The following is a 17,826-nucleotide window of genomic DNA, read 5'->3' on the forward strand; positions in this document are numbered from 1 at the left end:
TTGTGCGAAGTGAATGGGGCTGAGATGCAGTACCATAGACAACTTGTGGACAGAGTTGCAAGAAATTTTGCTAATTGGGGGTGGGTTTCAGTATTGGAATTGACTTGTGTCCTTTCTTCATATAGATTGAAAGGATCTTGGGAGTCCGTCTACAAGCTGGTTTGAAAACGTGGACTCAGGTCCTCATGGGTCAGGTTGACGACAAAGCAGAAGTTGATATGGACACCGATGCTCCCCAGGTCAGCCACAAACCAGGTGGTGAACCGAAAATCAAGGTAAGTGAAGTCTACCGTTCCATTAATACTGGATGTTCCTCAGTTCTCCCACCTGAACGCCTCTGACTTTTCCTTGCAGAATATTGTCCATGAGCTGCGCATCACCAATCAGGTCATTTACCTGAATCCACCAATTGAAGACTGCAGATACAAACTGTATCAAGAGCTGTTCTCCTGGAAAATGGTGATCTTGTCTCTACCCAGAATTCAGAGTCAGAGATACCAGGTAAGTTCACCTCCATAGATATATTCCGCACCCACTGTTTTTAATTAGACCTGACAAGCTGTAACTCTGTGCCGTGAGATAGGTGGGTGTCCACTACGAACTGTCTGAAGAAGAGAAGTATTATCGCAACGCCTTGACCCGAATGCCCGATGGGCCTGCTGGATTGGAGGAAGCTTACTCTGCCGTTATGGACATTGTCACAGAGGTGGAGCAGTACGTCAAGGTAAGAGAAGGCCATAGGTTAAATGGGACATCTGGTGCACTTAGTACAAATAGATGTGAAATTCAGAAATCCCCATTAGGGTCCATGCACAAGGCTTTAGGCTTTGGACGGCATCCTTTCTGAATTTTTTTGCAGATCAGATGCAGACTCATTCATCTCAGTGGGGCCGCAGAAGTTGTGGACAGCACACCCGTGTGCTGTCTGCATTCGTAAGTCCATTCCGTGGCCCCGCAAAAAAAATTGAACATGTCAAATTGTCTGTTTTGAGGAAAAGGATAGGACATTTCTGCAGGAGAAAAAAAATATGACGTTAAGCACTTGGTCTTGTGAACCATATACACCAAAAATATTCCCGTGCCAGATTAACAGGGAAATAACCCGGTACTGGAATCTCTAGAGACTGTCCACTTCTCAGCACTTACTGTACGGTCTCCATATTGACTGTCACATGGGAGTCCACACATGTGAAATGACTGTTCTGGTATAGAATTTCCAGTAATACAAAAATGCTGAATTATTGGATTTTATTTCTTACATGTTTAGGTATAGAACTGAAGTTTGTCATTTGCTCATTACTCCGCAGGTGTGGCTGCAGTACCAGTGCCTGTGGGACATGCAGGCGGAAAACATATACAATCGACTGGAAGAAGATCTGAATAAATGGCAGGCGTTGCTGGTTCAGATCAGAAAGGCCAGAGGGACGTTCGACAACGCAGAGACCAGAAAGGAATTTGGTCCAGTCATCATCGACTACGGAAAAGTCCAATCCAAAGTGAACTTGAAATACGATTCTTGGCACAAAGAGGTTCTCAGCAAATTCGGGCAGATGCTTGGGAATAACATGACTGAATTCCATTCTCAGATCTCCAAGGTGAGTCTTCGTATGGGTCTTAATGAGGGGGGGGCTCCTTCTGATCCTGAAAATGGGTTGTCCTTTACGAATAGGTGACCCTAAAAATGAGGGTGTCCTCCTGGGGTATGTCCAGATGCGGCAGAATAATTCTGCTGCGGGTTTTGCCACTAATCCACAGCAATTTTTAGGTTGGCACTTTGTGATAAATAAGTGGGTTTTCGGTTGCAGTTTGGGCACTCGGTCTGTAAAAGGTTCACCATCACTGCCCTAGAGGCATGCCGTGTACCCTCCGTGGTACAGGCTGAGAATATAATGTGCCAGTACACTTGACGGAGCCGTCCGTTCCTCACTATGTCTCCTTATACTTGCAGTCTCGTCAAGAGCTGGAGCAGCATTCAGTGGACACTGCTAGTACATCTGATGCTGTGACCTTCATCACCTACGTGCAGTCTCTGAAGCGGAAGATCAAGCAGTTTGAGAAACAAGTTGATGTAAGTCTGACACTTAATCTATATGTTACCATCTTTTTATTAATGTCCTACTATTGACATTATTGCCCCCTTTAATGTGCACTTCCCTCCTGCAGCTCTATAGGAACGGACAGCGCCTGCTGGAGAAACAGCGCTTCCAGTTCCCATCGTCCTGGCTTTACATCGACAACATTGAGGGCGAATGGGGTGCATTTAATGACATCATGCGGCGCAAAGACTCTGCCATTCAGCAGCAAGTGGCAAATCTGCAGATGAAGATCGTTCAGGAGGACCGAGCTGTGGAGAGCCGATCTATCGATCTGCTGACTGACTGGGAGAAGACCAAGCCTGTCGGTGTAAGATCATTGTGGTTTCTGTTCAGGTTACAAACCAGACAAAGAAAATAAACGGTCATGGGACAGGGGTGTACTACATTCCTAAATATGGAACCACATACATCCTTCTGCGCTTTCCAATACAGTCAGACACTATGTATAGCATGATATGCAGCACTAAATTGGCACAGAGGCCCCTTTACTATCATTAACTGGAGCGACTCCCTGGGAAGACTGTTGCAGCCTTATAGGCTCTCCACCCCAACGCACACTAGGGTCAATTTCATATATTTTTTGGAGTGTGGAAGGAAACCCATACAGACATAGGAAGAACATCCATGCAGATGTTGTCCGTAGTCAGATCCAAACCCAGGACCCCAGTGCTAAGCACAGCCACCGATAATAGAGATGGCATTCTCTATCAATATCCCCTCACTTTGAGGCCTTACCCCTTTTAAAATGGTGGCCCACGGATGACGTATGGTAGACAGTGACTTGTGTAAAAGGTATATGCTGGGACTGTATGTGAATAAAGCCTTAGCATTATACTTTTCATTGTGCAGCAAAAATGTTCTATCAGTGTGTAGTTGTCCATTGGAAACTTCAAACTTTTAGGGCTGGAGGACAGTCGCCCCAAAACCTGCACGTTTTAATGCTCCTCATTTTTCTCTGATGCTTCTGACTTCTCATTTAATTTTTCAGGGAAGCCTGCGACCCGAGGAGGCGCTTCAAGCCCTCACAATATACGAAGGAAAGTTTGGCAGACTGAAAGATGACCGGGAAAAATGTGCCAAAGCCAAGGAGGCCTTGGAGCTGACCGACACAGGATTGCTGAGCGGCAGCGAAGAGCGTGTTCAGGTGAGGACTTGATTTGTCCTCGTTTAGCTTTTTATATACATATATCATCCTAGTGATATACAGCCTGTGCGTTCTTGAATACTTTTTACTGAGTGCTTTTGTTTTTTTTCCATGCAGGTTGCATTGGAAGAATTGCAAGATCTCAAGGGCGTCTGGTCCGAACTCTCCAAAGTATGGGAACAGATTGACCAAATGAAGGAGCAGCCATGGGTGTCTGTGCAACCACGCAAGGTATGTAACCTCCAAGAAGAAGTATCCCCATGCAAACAGGACTGCTTTACATCACCGTCTGTGCTTTTTTACAGCTACGCCAGAGCCTGGATGGATTGCTGAATCAGCTGAAGAACTTCCCTGCCCGCTTACGTCAGTATGCATCCTATGAATACGTCCAGAGACTTCTGAAGGGTTACATGAAGGTGAAACATTGATCCCATCTGCAATTCAATTGCTGGGCGAATGTTACCGATACTAAGGTGCCATCTACTGCTTCTACTAGGTGAACATGCTGGTGATCGAACTGAAGTCGGAAGCCCTGAAAGATCGGCACTGGAAGCAGCTCATGAAGAGGCTGCGTGTCAATTGGGTGGTGTCCGAGCTCACCCTTGGTCAGATCTGGGATGTTGACCTGCAAAGGAATGAGGCAATTGTCAAGGATGTCCTTCTGGTTGCTCAAGGAGAAATGGCTCTGGAGGAATTCTTGAAGCAGGTAAATAGTAGGGTTGTGATATCTTGGCTTACAGTATGTTCTGCAGTTTTTGTGCGAGATATCTACTAGTGTTGAGCGAACTTGTGTTTTAAGTTCAGCGTCTAAAGTTCGGGTTATCGAAAAATCGCGTTATGGATTCAAAATTCCGTTATGGTCTGTGGTAGCGGAATCCATAATGTGATTCTTCGATAACCCGAACTTTAGATACCAAACTTAAAACACAAGTTCGCTCAACACTAATCTCTAGGAATCCATGCCTGCATTATCGTCCATGACTTGGGTGCAGACACAGGTGTTAATCTGTCCCCCAAGTCATAGAGGATGCAGTCGCTCACAGGTAACATTGCATGGACCGTATTATTAAAGAGGTATTCCCATCACATACAATAGGAGCATATCACTAGCATATGCCCCCATTGTCTGATAGGTGCCGGTCCCACCTCTGGGACCTGCACCTTCAATGAGAACGGAGCGGGGAGAGCAGTGGCAGGAGGACCCCAGACTTCCCGGGGTCCGTCCACCACCAAGCGCTGCTCCCATTGAAGTTAATGGGAGCGCACACGCGACCTCTGCTCCCATGCATTTCTATGGGGCAGACAGAAATAACCGAGTGCGCACTGTGCTTTTGCTCGGCTAATTTTCCCTCTCCTTTCTCATTGTAGGTGCAGGTCCCAGAGGTGGGACCTGCAGCTCTCAGACAATGGGGGCATATCTTAGTGATATGTCCCCATTGTCTGAGATGGCAAAACCCCTTTAACTTTAATTCTGATTTTTAGCTAACACGTAAGTTATTCAATTTAATAGTTTAGTGTAGAAGCCTTTCCTTCACTGGGTATAGTGGATTTATTAATAATCCGTCTATTTTTTGTTGCGTCCAGATCCGAGAAGTGTGGAACGCCTATGAACTGGATCTTGTCAACTACCAGAACAAATGTCGCCTGATCCGCGGCTGGGACGATCTCTTCAATAAAGTCAAGGAACACATCAACAGCGTTTCTGCCATGAAGCTTTCTCCCTACTACAAGGTACTGTCTTACACTTCCCCGTTAAGGCCGTTGACAGCCTCTCTCCATAAGACCTTGGGATCTTTCTCAATGAGCCAGAATTCTTATTGGTAAGAGAAGCTCCTGTTCTGAGAGGCTGACGATCCATATATTACATGGATGGAACTTCCTTTGAATAGTGCTTATATAATGTTGTACTTGTATGGCACTAACGCATGGGGTGCGTTCACACACGGAGCTCGCTCTGTACATGGCAACTGCCTGCTGTATTATACAGCACACACCTGGCTTCAATGCCTAGGATCGGCAATGACGCTGAATCCGGTAGTTTACCCACGCAGATGCTGCGGTCAATGGCTATCGCATCATCTGTGAAGTTAGGCAGAGGGAGGGAGCTCACCCCACAGAATCTCTTTCCCATTTGCCAATAGGAGACATGGTGCCATTGAAAATTACAACTTGTCTCTCAAAGGGCTCTTATATTTACGTGAAAGGAAAAATAAAAATTATCATTTTTGGGATGTGGGGAGTTAAAAAATAAAGAGAATGGGGCCTGGTCGTTAAGGGGATAAATTACCATCATGGATCCGCTCTTGCATTCATAAGTCTTATGTTCTTTATTAGGTCTTTGAAGAAGATTCCTTGAGCTGGGAAGATAAGCTCAACAGGATCATGTCCCTTTTCGATGTGTGGATCGATGTCCAGCGGCGCTGGGTTTACCTGGAAGGCATCTTTACTGGCAGCGCTGACATCAAACACCTGCTTCCTGTGGAGACGCAGCGTTTCCAGAGGTATGTCCCTTTATTTTCTTTTTTTTCTTTTCTTTTTTTTTAATTCTCATTTTTCCTTATGGATTCATGGCTGATACTAGGGTTACTGCTGCGGATGTGCCAGCAGATCTGCATGAAGATTAGTCTTTTCTAAATCCGCAATGGGAATGATGCCCATTCTCACGGATGTTTTTATTTTTTCTCGGCAGTGCCAACTCACAGATCCGCACTGATTTCTTTCACAAATGTATGGGATATAGGACACCCCATTCATTTGAATTGAATGTGCAGATTTGATGAGGCTATAAGTGCAGAATCTGCGCCGAAATCTTCACCAAATCCTGACCGTATGAACAAGCCCTTATAAGACTGATGAATCTCTGCAATGATCAAGTCTCTAAATGTATAGTGGTGTTTTGTTGTTGCAGCATCAGCACAGAATTTGTGTCACTGATGAAGAAGGTCACAAAGTCTCCTCTCGTCATGGACGTTCTGAACATCCAAGGAGTGCAAAGATCTCTGGAAAGATTGGCTGATTTACTGGGCAAAATCCAGAAAGCTCTTGGAGAATATCTGGAAAGGGAGCGTTCCTCATTCCCACGGTGAGTTCTGAGGCTGTGGTTACCATAACCTTTTCAGATTTTGACCTATACAATTTGGAGTGAATCATTTCATAAGTTAGAAATGGCATGGTCCTTTTTAATAAAGAGGCGTTCCCATGAAAGATTGATTCCTCCTTCTTAGGGGGCTGACCGCTCTACGAGAAAAGAGCGGTGCACTGCCCCTTATTCCCAGTAGAAAGGAGGCAAAGTTCTCATTCATGAGGACTGACATGTGGCTACTTTTCTTAAGACTAGCCGCCCATTGGCCAAACCTCTTAGAATCTGACGTTAATGATCAGCACGCCATACATTATTTGTTAGAAAAAAGGTTGATTTGCCAGTGCAGTCTGAGACTGTGCGTTCATACGTTTTTTCCAGAAATCCTCTGGGCATGGTCTGTCTGCTGAATCAGAAATAAATGGATCTTAATATTTTTGGCTTCTCTCTGACCCATGTTTTAGATTCTACTTTGTCGGTGATGAAGATCTTCTGGAGATCATCGGAAACAGTAAAAATGTCGCCAAACTGCAGAAACACTTCAAGAAGATGTTTGCTGGTGTGTCCAGCATCATCCTGAATGAAGACAGTTCTGTTGTGCTGGGGATCTCCTCACGGGAAGGAGAGGAGGTAAAGATTAGACTGACGTGCATCAAGACGGCGGGATCTTCTACTCGCAGGGCGTATTAGAGATTGAAGTATTAAATACATCCTGTGATCTTTGTGTGTGTTTGCAGGTGCTCTTCAAGACTCCAGTGTCCATCATAGAGCATCCAAAGATCAATGAGTGGCTTACTCTGGTGGAGAAAGAAATGAGAGTCACTCTGGCTAAACTGCTGGCCGAGTCAGTGACTGAAATTGAGATCTTTGGGAAGTCCACAGCCATCGATCCTGCCACGTACATCTCCTGGATTGACAAGTACCAGGTAAATCTCACCTCCGGTGGTAGCCATGGTCCATCCTCAGAGCTGCTCGAAGATGTGGTCCTATAGTGTCTTCTAGACACTAATATCCAGTGCACGGGTCAAAACTGTGAAGGGTGATTATATAGCGCTAGGTCGATATGGGAACCTAAAAGACAGCAGGATACTCTGTCTCCTAGCTTATGGATATAAGCAACACTGACCATGGCCACCTCATCTTGCAGTTCAGGAGCAGTATATTTAGAAAATACTTAAAGGGGTATTCCCATCACAATGATCACTGTTAAATCTCTTAATGATTTGACAGTGATCATTTTTCTAAATACATCTTATTACCCAATTCCCACCCTTTTTGAGAAAATAAGTCCCCTCTTACCTGATTGTTGTCTTTCATCTCCCTTTGTTACGGCCACCTCTCCTGTTGAATCCTGCCGGGCCGCGCTTGCGCAGAAGACTGAAGATTCTCGCCAGGCCATGCAATCTCCTGACCGCGCATGCGCCATGATGACTTCTTCCTGGCCAGTATAGTACAGAGCTGCGCACGCCGCCTCTGTACAAGGAATAAGTCACCATGGCGCGTGCGCGTTCAGGACATTGCCCGGCCGGGAGTAAACCGTTAGTCTTCTGCGCAAGCGCGGCCTGGCCAGGAGAAGACTTCAATCAAGCAAGCGAACGTTGGGCTGGATGAAGGTAAGTATGAAAACTGAAGATGGGAATACCCCTTAAATTGTGCACACACCTGCTTTATATGAAAGTACAATTTTAAGTACTATATGTAGGTATTGATGGACATAGATATTGTGTTTTTTTTTTTTTTTTTTAACTGTATAGCACTTAACATGTATTTATTTTTTTTCCCCATAGGCTCAGCTTGTGGTCCTCTCAGCTCAGATTGCCTGGTCTGAGAATGTGGAGTCTGCTCTCAGCAACATGTCCAATGGAGGAGGTGACTCCAAACCCATGCAGGGTGTGATGGTCAACGTGGAGGCCACACTGAACGTCTTGGCGGATTCTGTGCTGATGGAGCAGCCACCCCTGCGGAGGAGGAAACTAGAACATTTGGTAACTGTTAACTTATCTTTAATCTGATGAATTCTTATGTCTCTGTGTCGTAGCTAACGACTGTACTGCTCCACAGATCACAGAACTGGTGCACCAGAGAGATGTCACCAGATCCCTCATGAAACTCCGAGTTGACAACTCCAAGTCATTCGAGTGGCTGAGCCAGATGAGGTTCTACTTTGATCCCAAGCAGACTGATGTTCTGCAGCAGCTTTCCATCCAGATGGCAAATGCAAAATTCAACTATGGCTTTGAATACCTGGGTGTCCAGGATAAACTTGTGCAAACCCCTCTGACTGACCGCTGTTACCTGACCATGACCCAGGCTCTGGAGGCCAGACTCGGAGGGTCACCTTTTGGTAAGTACATTTCCCATTATTAGAACGCTGACATTAACAAGTCTGTATCGGTCTATAGGGTGCGACTGTGTTAATTGTGGATATGCTTAACAGGCCCTGCAGGTACTGGAAAGACAGAATCTGTCAAAGCCCTTGGACACCAACTTGGCCGATTTGTGCTGGTTTTCAACTGTGACGAAACCTTTGACTTCCAGGTAAAGGAATTTTTGAAAGCTGTCATGCCGATCCCATGTCTCCATGATGGTATTCCCTGGACCATCCTCTTTCTCTATCTTTCAGGCCATGGGTCGCATTTTTGTGGGTCTGTGCCAGGTCGGAGCTTGGGGATGTTTCGACGAATTCAACAGATTGGAGGAACGCATGTTGTCGGCGGTTTCTCAGCAGGTGCAGTGCATCCAGGAGGCCCTAAGGGAACACTCCGATCCAAACAGAGACAAAAGTAAGTTTTGGCAAACTTTGGTGCCAGAATTAAAAGGGGTATTCTGGGTAACCTGTTGCGCAGTAAGGAAACCTCTTTCTCGGCAATGAAGATCATACTTTGTTAGATAATGGTCGTTCTGTTGTCTTTCAGCTCTCACAGTTACCTGTGAACTGCTCAACAAACAAGTGAAAGTCAGCCCTGACATGGCTATCTTCATCACCATGAACCCTGGTTATGCCGGAAGATCCAACCTGCCTGACAACTTGAAGAAACTGTTCCGCAGCTTGGCCATGACAAAACCTGACCGTCAGCTCATTGCACAGGTCATGTTGTACTCTCAAGGCTTCCGGACAGCCGAAGTGCTGGCCAACAAAATTGTGCCATTTTTCAAGTGAGTAAATGTGGATATGCTTTGATGTCTCTGCTGTAATGTACTAAAAGATGACCTGGACAGCCAATCATTAGGCTAGGTTTTCCATGCTGCAGTGGTTATTCGGGTTCTTGTGTCCAAGATCAATGTGAGTCACTTAAACTTGCTCCACAACCACAGTTAGGCTTCCCTGTTCTCGCCCTGCTGCAACATGGAGTCCCAACCTTAGGCTTAATTCACTCATTAAACATCTCATCACCTGTCCGGTCTATGTAGTATTAACTACTTACAGGTTTGTGATCATGTGAAGCTCAAAATGTTAAGGTTATATAGCCCCTACCACAAATGGGCTGATGCCTAGTAAAATGTTGACTTTTGCCCTGTAGACCCCAAGTCAGTATATGGAGGGATATATACTAGCTTGGGGTCTGATGTTTTTGGTAACGTTAGCCGTTTTGGTGGCTAGATTTTAGGACACCTTTTTATAGCTGAACCACTCATTATAATTCTTTTGCCTGAAGATTGTGTGACGAACAGCTGTCCTCTCAGAGCCACTATGACTTTGGTCTTCGAGCCCTGAAGAGCGTCTTGGTGAGTGCCGGCAATGTCAAGAGAGAGCGCATTCAGAAAATCAAGAGGGAGAAGGAAGAACGCGGAGAAGCCGTTGACGAAGGAGAAGTTGCCGAGTACCTTCCTGAGCAAGAAGTACGATCATTTATCCCCAGTTTCATGGCATTGCCAGCGTGACTAAATATTCATGTAGGTGGCAGAGACTTAACACTCTTCTTCCTGTGCAGATCCTGATCCAAAGTGTCTGTGAGACCATGGTTCCCAAGCTGGTTGCAGAAGACATCCCTCTGCTCTTCTCTCTGTTGTCTGATGTGTTCCCTGGAGTTCAGTACCACCGCGGTGAAATGACTGCTCTTCGAGAGGAGCTGAAGAAGGTGTGCCAGGAGATGTACCTGACTTACGGAGACAGAGAAGAAGTTGGTGGAATGTGGGTGGAGAAGGTACTAGATCCGTGTTTCTAGATGTCCGTAAATGGTTCCTTTTATTTCTAACCACTAGGAGTCCCACTGATCTCGATTTAATTGGGGACCCTTGTCTATGTACCTGTGAGAAACTTTGCTGTCTCCAGCAGTCCTATAGAGAATGGATGGAGTGGCATGGCACATGCTTCATCTGCGGCTCCGTTCATTTTGGAGGTCCTGTGGTCAACAGGGTGCTCGTTCTCTTAATCGATAGTGGTCCCAGTGGTCTGACCCCCACCAGTTTAATAGTTATCACTTTTCCTGTTGATATAACTGGAATACCCCATTAACCTGCAATGTAATCAAGCATTCTATGTTTATTTTCATGTAGGTCCTTCAGCTTTATCAGATCACCCAAATCAACCATGGCCTGATGATGGTCGGACCCTCAGGCAGTGGCAAGTCCATGGCATGGCGAGTGCTGCTGAAAGCTTTAGAAAGACTGGAGGGAGTGGAAGGTGTTGCTCACATCATTGATCCTAAAGCAATCAGCAAAGACCATCTGTACGGTACCCTGGATCCAAACACCCGAGAATGGACAGACGGCTTGTTCACCCACGTTCTCAGGAAGTGAGTTTATTCCCAACCCCACACAGCAGCCTCGTTACTGCAGCTGTAGATTCTGATGAGCTCAAACCTGTTCCTTAAACTTCTTTTGCCCACAGGATCATTGACAATGTCCGTGGGGAGCTTCAGAAGCGCCAATGGATCATCTTCGATGGTGACGTGGATCCTGAATGGGTTGAGAACCTGAACTCTGTCTTGGATGATAACAAACTGCTCACACTTCCCAATGGAGAGCGTCTCAGCCTGCCTCCCAACGTAATTTTCTAATTATTCTAGATTTTACATTCAAAGGGGTCATGCTTTTTCTCCCAAAAGCTAGTTTTCCCACCATATGAGAAATAGGTATGCTTGAAGAGATCTGACCAGTGGGGCCCCAAACATTCATCTTGGCTGTTTCCATTTCCTATTTGCTTTAAAGGAGGGGGAGAAACTGCACACACTTTTTTTTAGGTTTTTCCCAGCAGTCAAGCCCCCACCGATCCCTTCTTTTTTTTTTTTTTTGCACATGTAATCTAAGTGAAAAGACTAACAGATTTAGAACACAGATAGATCTGCACTAACATTGGTACAGGCCACTAACCAGGTCTGTCTTCTCATCCTAGGTCCGCATCATGTTTGAAGTCCAGGACCTGAAATATGCCACTTTGGCCACTGTGTCTAGATGCGGCATGGTCTGGTTCAGCGAGGACGTTCTGAGCACAGACATGATCTTCAACAACTTCCTGGCCAGGGTGCGTAGTATCCCACTTGATGAAGGTGAAGATGAAGCTCAACGTATGAGAAAAGGCAAAGAAGATGAAGGGGATGAGTCGGCATCTCCTATGCTGCAGGTACCTGTCCCATCTACCAGATCATCCAAGGGTTCATCAGAACACAGGCTGACCAAACTTGTTTCTGTAATATCCCATATATTAAAGGGGTTCTCCGGTCCAAACCTAATTGCTGGCTAAATCTAACCTGTGGAGAGAAGGTTAGTGGCTTTATACTTGCCTTCCACAGTGCAGCCAGTTTGGAGATCCACCTCCCGGTCACGTGGTCCCTCCTGATGTATTTTCTATCTTCCGGCCAAAGTCCGTCGTCTCCTCTTCCTTTCTCCAGCAGGAGACGGATCGTCTCCTGCCGAAGAAAGCGACAGCCGGCAGTTCTCACAGCGCACTAGGCTGAATGCTAGTGCTCATGTGCCGGACCACCGACCGGCAGTCAGTCTCTGTATCGTACAAGCTTCTATGGGAAGCCTGTACTGCCTCCTGCACAGTGCAATGTAAGCGCTGTGCAGGAGGGACAGCATAGCGATCAGCCACAGAGGCTGATCGCTATACTGTGCATGTCACAGTGGGCCCTGGATGGCTGCGCTGTGGACGTCATTGTTAAAGGCGCCGAGTATAAGTGATGGGGCTCGTGGATCCACTAAATAAGGTTACTGTCCGTGTGCAGTCCCATTGAGTTCTATGGGTTTTAGATCTGCATTATGAGGACCAGAATAGGACATGCTCTATCTTTCACAGAACTGACATACGGCTGTGGAAAGCACGTGGACGTCATTGGTGTGTTTTTTTTTTTTTATTTATTTTGTTTTTGTTTTTTACATCAGTTTGTCAGTTCCAGTTAGGATAGAACAGGCCAGCCTGTGACTCATCTCTGTGCAGTGCAGCCAGGCTTGTGTAGCAATAAAGTTTTATGTATTCAACAAAACAAGAAAAGGAGAAAGTAAACAGATCTGTCAGGATAGTCTGTCTTCCGGGGGAGGAAGGAAAGTTCAGACCTGAAAAACAGGTATTGGGGGCATATGTATGCATGGTGAGGGGTGTTAGGAGCACATAAAAAGCATTTTGATTTTGGGACCGGACAACCTCTTTAACCTTTTATTATGGGGTACTCCATGTGACCCCTTTACTCAAGTTTCCCGAAACATTTGCACCTTTTTTGTTTTAAAGATCCAGCGAGATGCAGCGACAGTTCTGCAGCCGTACTTCACATCCAGTGGACTGGTGATCAAAGCTCTGGAGCACGCCTTCAAACTGGAGCACATCATGGACCTGACCCGCCTGCGATGCTTGGGTTCTCTGTTCTCCATGCTGCACCAAGCCTGTCGTAACATCGCCCAGTACAACGCGAATCACCCAGATTTTCCCATGCCAATTGACCAGTTAGAGCGCTACATACAGGTAAGGGGTTTACGAGCGCTAAATTAAAGGGAATTTGTCGGCTCTCCTGATGTATGTTCTAGTGAATGGTTGCATTTCCCATGAAATAACACATTTGCAGAGTCTGTGCACCGTCTTGCTACTCCTGTTCTTCATGCAAGTTATGAATACTTTGACAACTGGGTGTTACTTCCCTTGTCCGTGGCTGTTCCTGGACACAGCACTGATTGGACAGGGTCAGGGCATGGCCCCGTGGCGCGTCCGGCCACATGCTGCTAAGCCACACCCACGGCATCCAACGGCCGCATGGTGATGCAGCCACTGGCTGCCGCTGATGGGCTTTGCTTGATTGCATGTGGCCAGCCAGGCCTTCAGGTCCTACCGTCAGATAGCTGTGACGGACGAGCCCCATGGATTAAGTGCTAACACCCAGTTGTAAGTTCGTAACTTTTTTTTTTTCCCAGGAGGAATAACAGAGGGAACAGTGTAATGCTGTGTTATAAGAAAATATTTTTCTGGGAGCGTAATTGTTATTGTAAAATCTTACTGCTTTGCTTGGATTGAACTGATATTTAATTTGGTATCTGTATACCTTTTTTCCACAGCGATATCTCATCTACGCCGTATTGTGGTCGTTCTCTGGAGATGGCCGTCTGAAAATGCGGGCAGAACTTGGAGAGTACATTAGGAGGATCACCACTATTCCACTGCCAAGTGCACCCAACATCCCCATCATTGACTATGAGGTATGAGGCTGCTTTATATTCATGGAGGATCTAATGGTTCTTTCTATATAGCTATTGTTTTAACACTGCTGCCAATCTCTAGGTCTCCATCACTGGCGAGTGGGTTCCTTGGCAATGCAAAGTTCCTCAAATTGAAGTTGAAACTCACAAAGTGGCAGCACCTGATGTTGTTGTGCCCACTCTGGATACAGTGCGGCATGAGGCGCTCCTCTACACATGGTTGGCCGAACACAAACCTCTCGTCCTTTGTGGTCCTCCTGGTTCAGGAAAGACCATGACGCTCTTCAGTGCTTTGAGGGCTCTGCCTGACATGGAGGTAAAGTTGATATCTTTCTATTCTACTCTTGACTCCTGACTCTGAATTTCTCATTGCCTTAAAATCCTGTTACTCTCTTGTAGGTCGTTGGCTTGAACTTCTCCAGTGCCACCACACCAGAGTTGCTTCTGAAAACCTTCGATCACTACTGTGAGTACCGGCGAACACCGAACGGTGTGGTCCTGGCACCTGTGCAACTCGGGAAATGGCTGGTACTGTTCTGTGATGAAATCAACTTGCCGGATATGGACAAATATGGCACCCAGAGGGTCATCTCCTTCATCAGACAGGTGCGTATATCATGGTGTGCTATAGAGTTGTATGTGGTGTCACAAAACCTATTGGTCTAGGGAGGATATGCTGCTTGTATGATGCAGGCTGAAAAGCCTTGCATCTGACATTATGTGATATCTTTGCACAGATGGTGGAACATGGAGGTTTTTACAGGACATCTGATCAAACCTGGGTGAAACTAGAAAGAATTCAGTTTGTTGGAGCTTGCAACCCCCCTACCGATCCTGGAAGAAAGCCTCTTACCCACAGGTAGGTGACAATTCTGAGCTTTTTCTCTTCTGCCTGACTCTTCTCTTTAAGCTCATTTGGTGTAACCTGGGTTAATTGCCATCTAGGTTCTTGCGCCATGTTCCTGTGGTGTATGTTGACTATCCAGGACCTGCATCATTGACCCAGATCTATGGTACCTTTAACCGTGCAATGCTGAGGCTCATTCCATCACTCCGCACATATGCAGAACCACTTACTGCTGCTATGGTTGAGTTCTACACCATGTCGCAGGTAGGTAGTGTAGAGTAATCTGATCTTCTCACCGTGTGTTTCCATGAAGCTGCACTGCATCATTAACTCTGGTTGCAGGAGAGATTTACTCAGGACACCCAGCCCCACTACATCTACTCTCCCCGTGAAATGACGCGGTGGGTGAGGGGCATATTTGAAGCCTTGCGGCCACTTGAGACCCTGGCTGTGGAAGGACTAATCAGAATTTGGGCCCACGAAGCTCTTCGGCTCTTCCAGGACAGGTAAGTTTGTGCTGCATGGCAAACACACTACCTCATTCAGTATGGTCCTATAGAGATGTCTCTCTCGTATGTCAGGCTTGTTGAAGATGAAGAGAGACGCTGGACCGATGAGAACATTGACATGGTCGCACTGAAGCACTTCCCCAATGTGGAGAAGGAGAAGGCATTGAACAGGCCCATCCTGTACAGCAACTGGTTGTCCAAGGTATTGCCAGATGACACTGGTGTGAGCTTCTTTACGGGATTTCACCCTGGAGATGTAGTACTCGAGTAACTCTTTTTTTCCACTACATTTCTATTGTTCTTGCAGGATTACATCCCTGTGGATCAGGAGGAGCTGAGGGACTATGTCAAAGCTCGCCTCAAAGTTTTCTATGAGGAAGAACTGGATGTGCCACTCGTTCTGTTCAACGAAGTCCTGGACCATGTCCTAAGAATTGACAGGTAATGTAACTAAATAGTGCTGCATATATTTAGTAGTTTGGGCAAAATATCACACGGATTCCAAGACACCAGCTACAAAATGACTTACTGGTTCAGTGTCCTGATATACTCGTCAGTAAAGATTGCTTAACCTCTGCTCTCTAAGGCTGTGTTCACATCATGCTATGTGTACATATTGAGCGTATGCATCGGGGAAGCCCTGCACTGAAGCCTTATAGGAAAACATTTGAAATTCTGGGGGGAAGAAAACCTAAGGATACACTGTAAAGTGTAACTTTTGCTGTCATACTGACTTATCAAATATTTTGATGGTTGTCCGAGTGCTGGGACCCCCACTGATGGCTGAAACGGAATGCTTAGACACAGTGCTGTCTTGCTGCTGAAGACTGGATCAATAGAAAGTCTATGAGCCTTTCTCGAGTCGGTCTCCTGCAGCAAGAGGAAGAACTGAGTTCTTCTGTTTCCTCGTCTTGGTGATCGGCGAGGGTCTCAGCACTTGGACCCCAAGAATCAAAAACCTTTGATATGTCACTATATTATATCTAAAGTTTTACTTGTAATTTTTTTTTTTTTGTGGGCATCAAAATGTGGTATTTAAATTTTATTTTTTTGCAGAATTTTCCGTCAGCCACAAGGCCACTTACTGCTCATCGGTGTAAGTGGGGCAGGGAAGACCACACTGTCCCGTTTTGTCGCCTGGATGAATGGTCTGAGCGTGTATCAGATTAAGGTTGGTGCCGGTCTAATATTTGGGTCCCTGGTTGCTGACTCGTCCTTCCTGGGCTTTGCCGTTTACTGTGTATCCTCCTTCCATTTGTGTAGGTGCACCGAAAATACACAGGGGAAGACTTTGATGAAGATCTTAGGACTGTGCTGAGACGCTCAGGATGCAAAAACGAGAAGATCGCCTTCATCATGGATGAGTCCAATGTTTTGGATTCTGGATTCCTTGAGAGAATGAACACGCTGTTGGCCAATGGAGAGGTAAAGTCCTTGTACATGACCATGGTTGGGCGAGATGTTTGGGCCACCCACAGGCTTATATTCTGTTTTTCTCTTCCTTCTTTTTATCTAGGTTCCCGGTTTGTTTGAAGGGGATGAGTATTCCACACTGATGACTCAATGCAAGGAAGGAGCCCAGAAGGAAGGACTCATGCTGGACTCGCATGAAGAGCTGTACAAGTGGTTCACCAGCCAGGTCATACGCAATCTCCATGTTGTCTTCACCATGAACCCATCTTCAGAAGGTTTGAAGGACAGAGCAGCAACCTCCCCTGCTCTGTTCAACAGGTTTGTTGACTCAAGATGATGACCCCAAGATGTTGGGGCAGGTTACCAGTTTTCAAATATATATTTTTTTTAATTCTTTTTTTTTTATTTTATTCCTTGTTAGGTGCGTGCTCAACTGGTTTGGTGATTGGTCAACAGAAGCACTCTACCAAGTTGGAAAGGAGTTCACAAGTAAAATGGATCTTGAGAAACCAAACTACATTGTACCTGACTATATGCCTGTAGCCTATGACAAACTGCCCGAGCCCCCATCGCACAGGGAAGCGATTGTCAATGGCTGTGTGTTTGTTCACCTAACCCTTCACCAGGTACTTCCAAATCTGTGTGTGTTTTTGCATGGAGACCATACAGAATCCCGCTGGGCATAGTCTGTAGTATAAGCTTTTCTCGTTAATGTCACTGGGGGACACAGCACCATGGTATATGCCCAGCTACCACTAGGAGGCGACACTAGATATCAAATAATTTATGAAGCAGCCGCCGGCTCACTGCGCACAGTGCTTCTACTTCCAGCGGCTGCTTCATGAATTATTATCACAGGGATCGCAGGTCAGTGAATGTAACGGAGCATTAGATTGCATAGGAAGGGGGAATATAAATGTCATTTTAACTCCTAAGACTCCTGTGCCCAGCCTTCTGTCTCCCAGAGAAGCACAGCGTCTGCACAGCCCGTTACCCCTTTTCTAATAGGAGACGGATGGCCCTTAGCAACGCTCATTTGAAGAGTGCTGCTCAGGGCCATTTCAGCCCCAGTTTTCTACCAAAAAATAAACGTTTTGGCTAAATAAAGTCTATTG

At 46.0% G+C, this 17,826-nt stretch overlaps 1 protein-coding gene across 2 annotated transcripts in view; it reads left to right on the forward strand.

The window, feature by feature from the left end:
* DYNC1H1 (dynein cytoplasmic 1 heavy chain 1) overlaps positions 1-17,826 on the forward strand; it is a 50,700-nt gene that overhangs the window by 9,001 nt on the left and 23,873 nt on the right. For both annotated transcript variants that reach the window (XM_044271692.1, XM_044271693.1), the window contains exons 10-47: positions 126-275; positions 355-501; positions 584-724; positions 1,308-1,595; positions 1,949-2,068; positions 2,164-2,403; positions 3,085-3,240; positions 3,358-3,471; positions 3,546-3,656; positions 3,737-3,946; positions 4,825-4,971; positions 5,575-5,741; positions 6,149-6,322; positions 6,784-6,949; positions 7,057-7,245; positions 8,107-8,304; positions 8,381-8,663; positions 8,757-8,857; positions 8,943-9,102; positions 9,235-9,475; positions 9,976-10,159; positions 10,252-10,464; positions 10,817-11,055; positions 11,151-11,307; positions 11,655-11,882; positions 12,987-13,217; positions 13,802-13,942; positions 14,025-14,258; positions 14,342-14,548; positions 14,680-14,801; positions 14,888-15,053; positions 15,132-15,295; positions 15,371-15,500; positions 15,606-15,739; positions 16,355-16,469; positions 16,562-16,723; positions 16,815-17,029; positions 17,133-17,337. In XM_044271692.1, the coding sequence (XP_044127627.1) occupies positions 126-275; positions 355-501; positions 584-724; positions 1,308-1,595; positions 1,949-2,068; positions 2,164-2,403; positions 3,085-3,240; positions 3,358-3,471; positions 3,546-3,656; positions 3,737-3,946; positions 4,825-4,971; positions 5,575-5,741; positions 6,149-6,322; positions 6,784-6,949; positions 7,057-7,245; positions 8,107-8,304; positions 8,381-8,663; positions 8,757-8,857; positions 8,943-9,102; positions 9,235-9,475; positions 9,976-10,159; positions 10,252-10,464; positions 10,817-11,055; positions 11,151-11,307; positions 11,655-11,882; positions 12,987-13,217; positions 13,802-13,942; positions 14,025-14,258; positions 14,342-14,548; positions 14,680-14,801; positions 14,888-15,053; positions 15,132-15,295; positions 15,371-15,500; positions 15,606-15,739; positions 16,355-16,469; positions 16,562-16,723; positions 16,815-17,029; positions 17,133-17,337 (6,750 nt within the window). The remainder of the gene's footprint in view (positions 1-125; positions 276-354; positions 502-583; positions 725-1,307; positions 1,596-1,948; positions 2,069-2,163; positions 2,404-3,084; positions 3,241-3,357; positions 3,472-3,545; positions 3,657-3,736; positions 3,947-4,824; positions 4,972-5,574; positions 5,742-6,148; positions 6,323-6,783; positions 6,950-7,056; positions 7,246-8,106; positions 8,305-8,380; positions 8,664-8,756; positions 8,858-8,942; positions 9,103-9,234; positions 9,476-9,975; positions 10,160-10,251; positions 10,465-10,816; positions 11,056-11,150; positions 11,308-11,654; positions 11,883-12,986; positions 13,218-13,801; positions 13,943-14,024; positions 14,259-14,341; positions 14,549-14,679; positions 14,802-14,887; positions 15,054-15,131; positions 15,296-15,370; positions 15,501-15,605; positions 15,740-16,354; positions 16,470-16,561; positions 16,724-16,814; positions 17,030-17,132; positions 17,338-17,826) is intronic.

The sequence above is a fragment of the Bufo gargarizans genome, chromosome 11 (genome assembly GCF_014858855.1).
Source record: "Bufo gargarizans isolate SCDJY-AF-19 chromosome 11, ASM1485885v1, whole genome shotgun sequence".
NCBI lineage: Eukaryota > Metazoa > Chordata > Amphibia > Anura > Bufonidae > Bufo > Bufo gargarizans.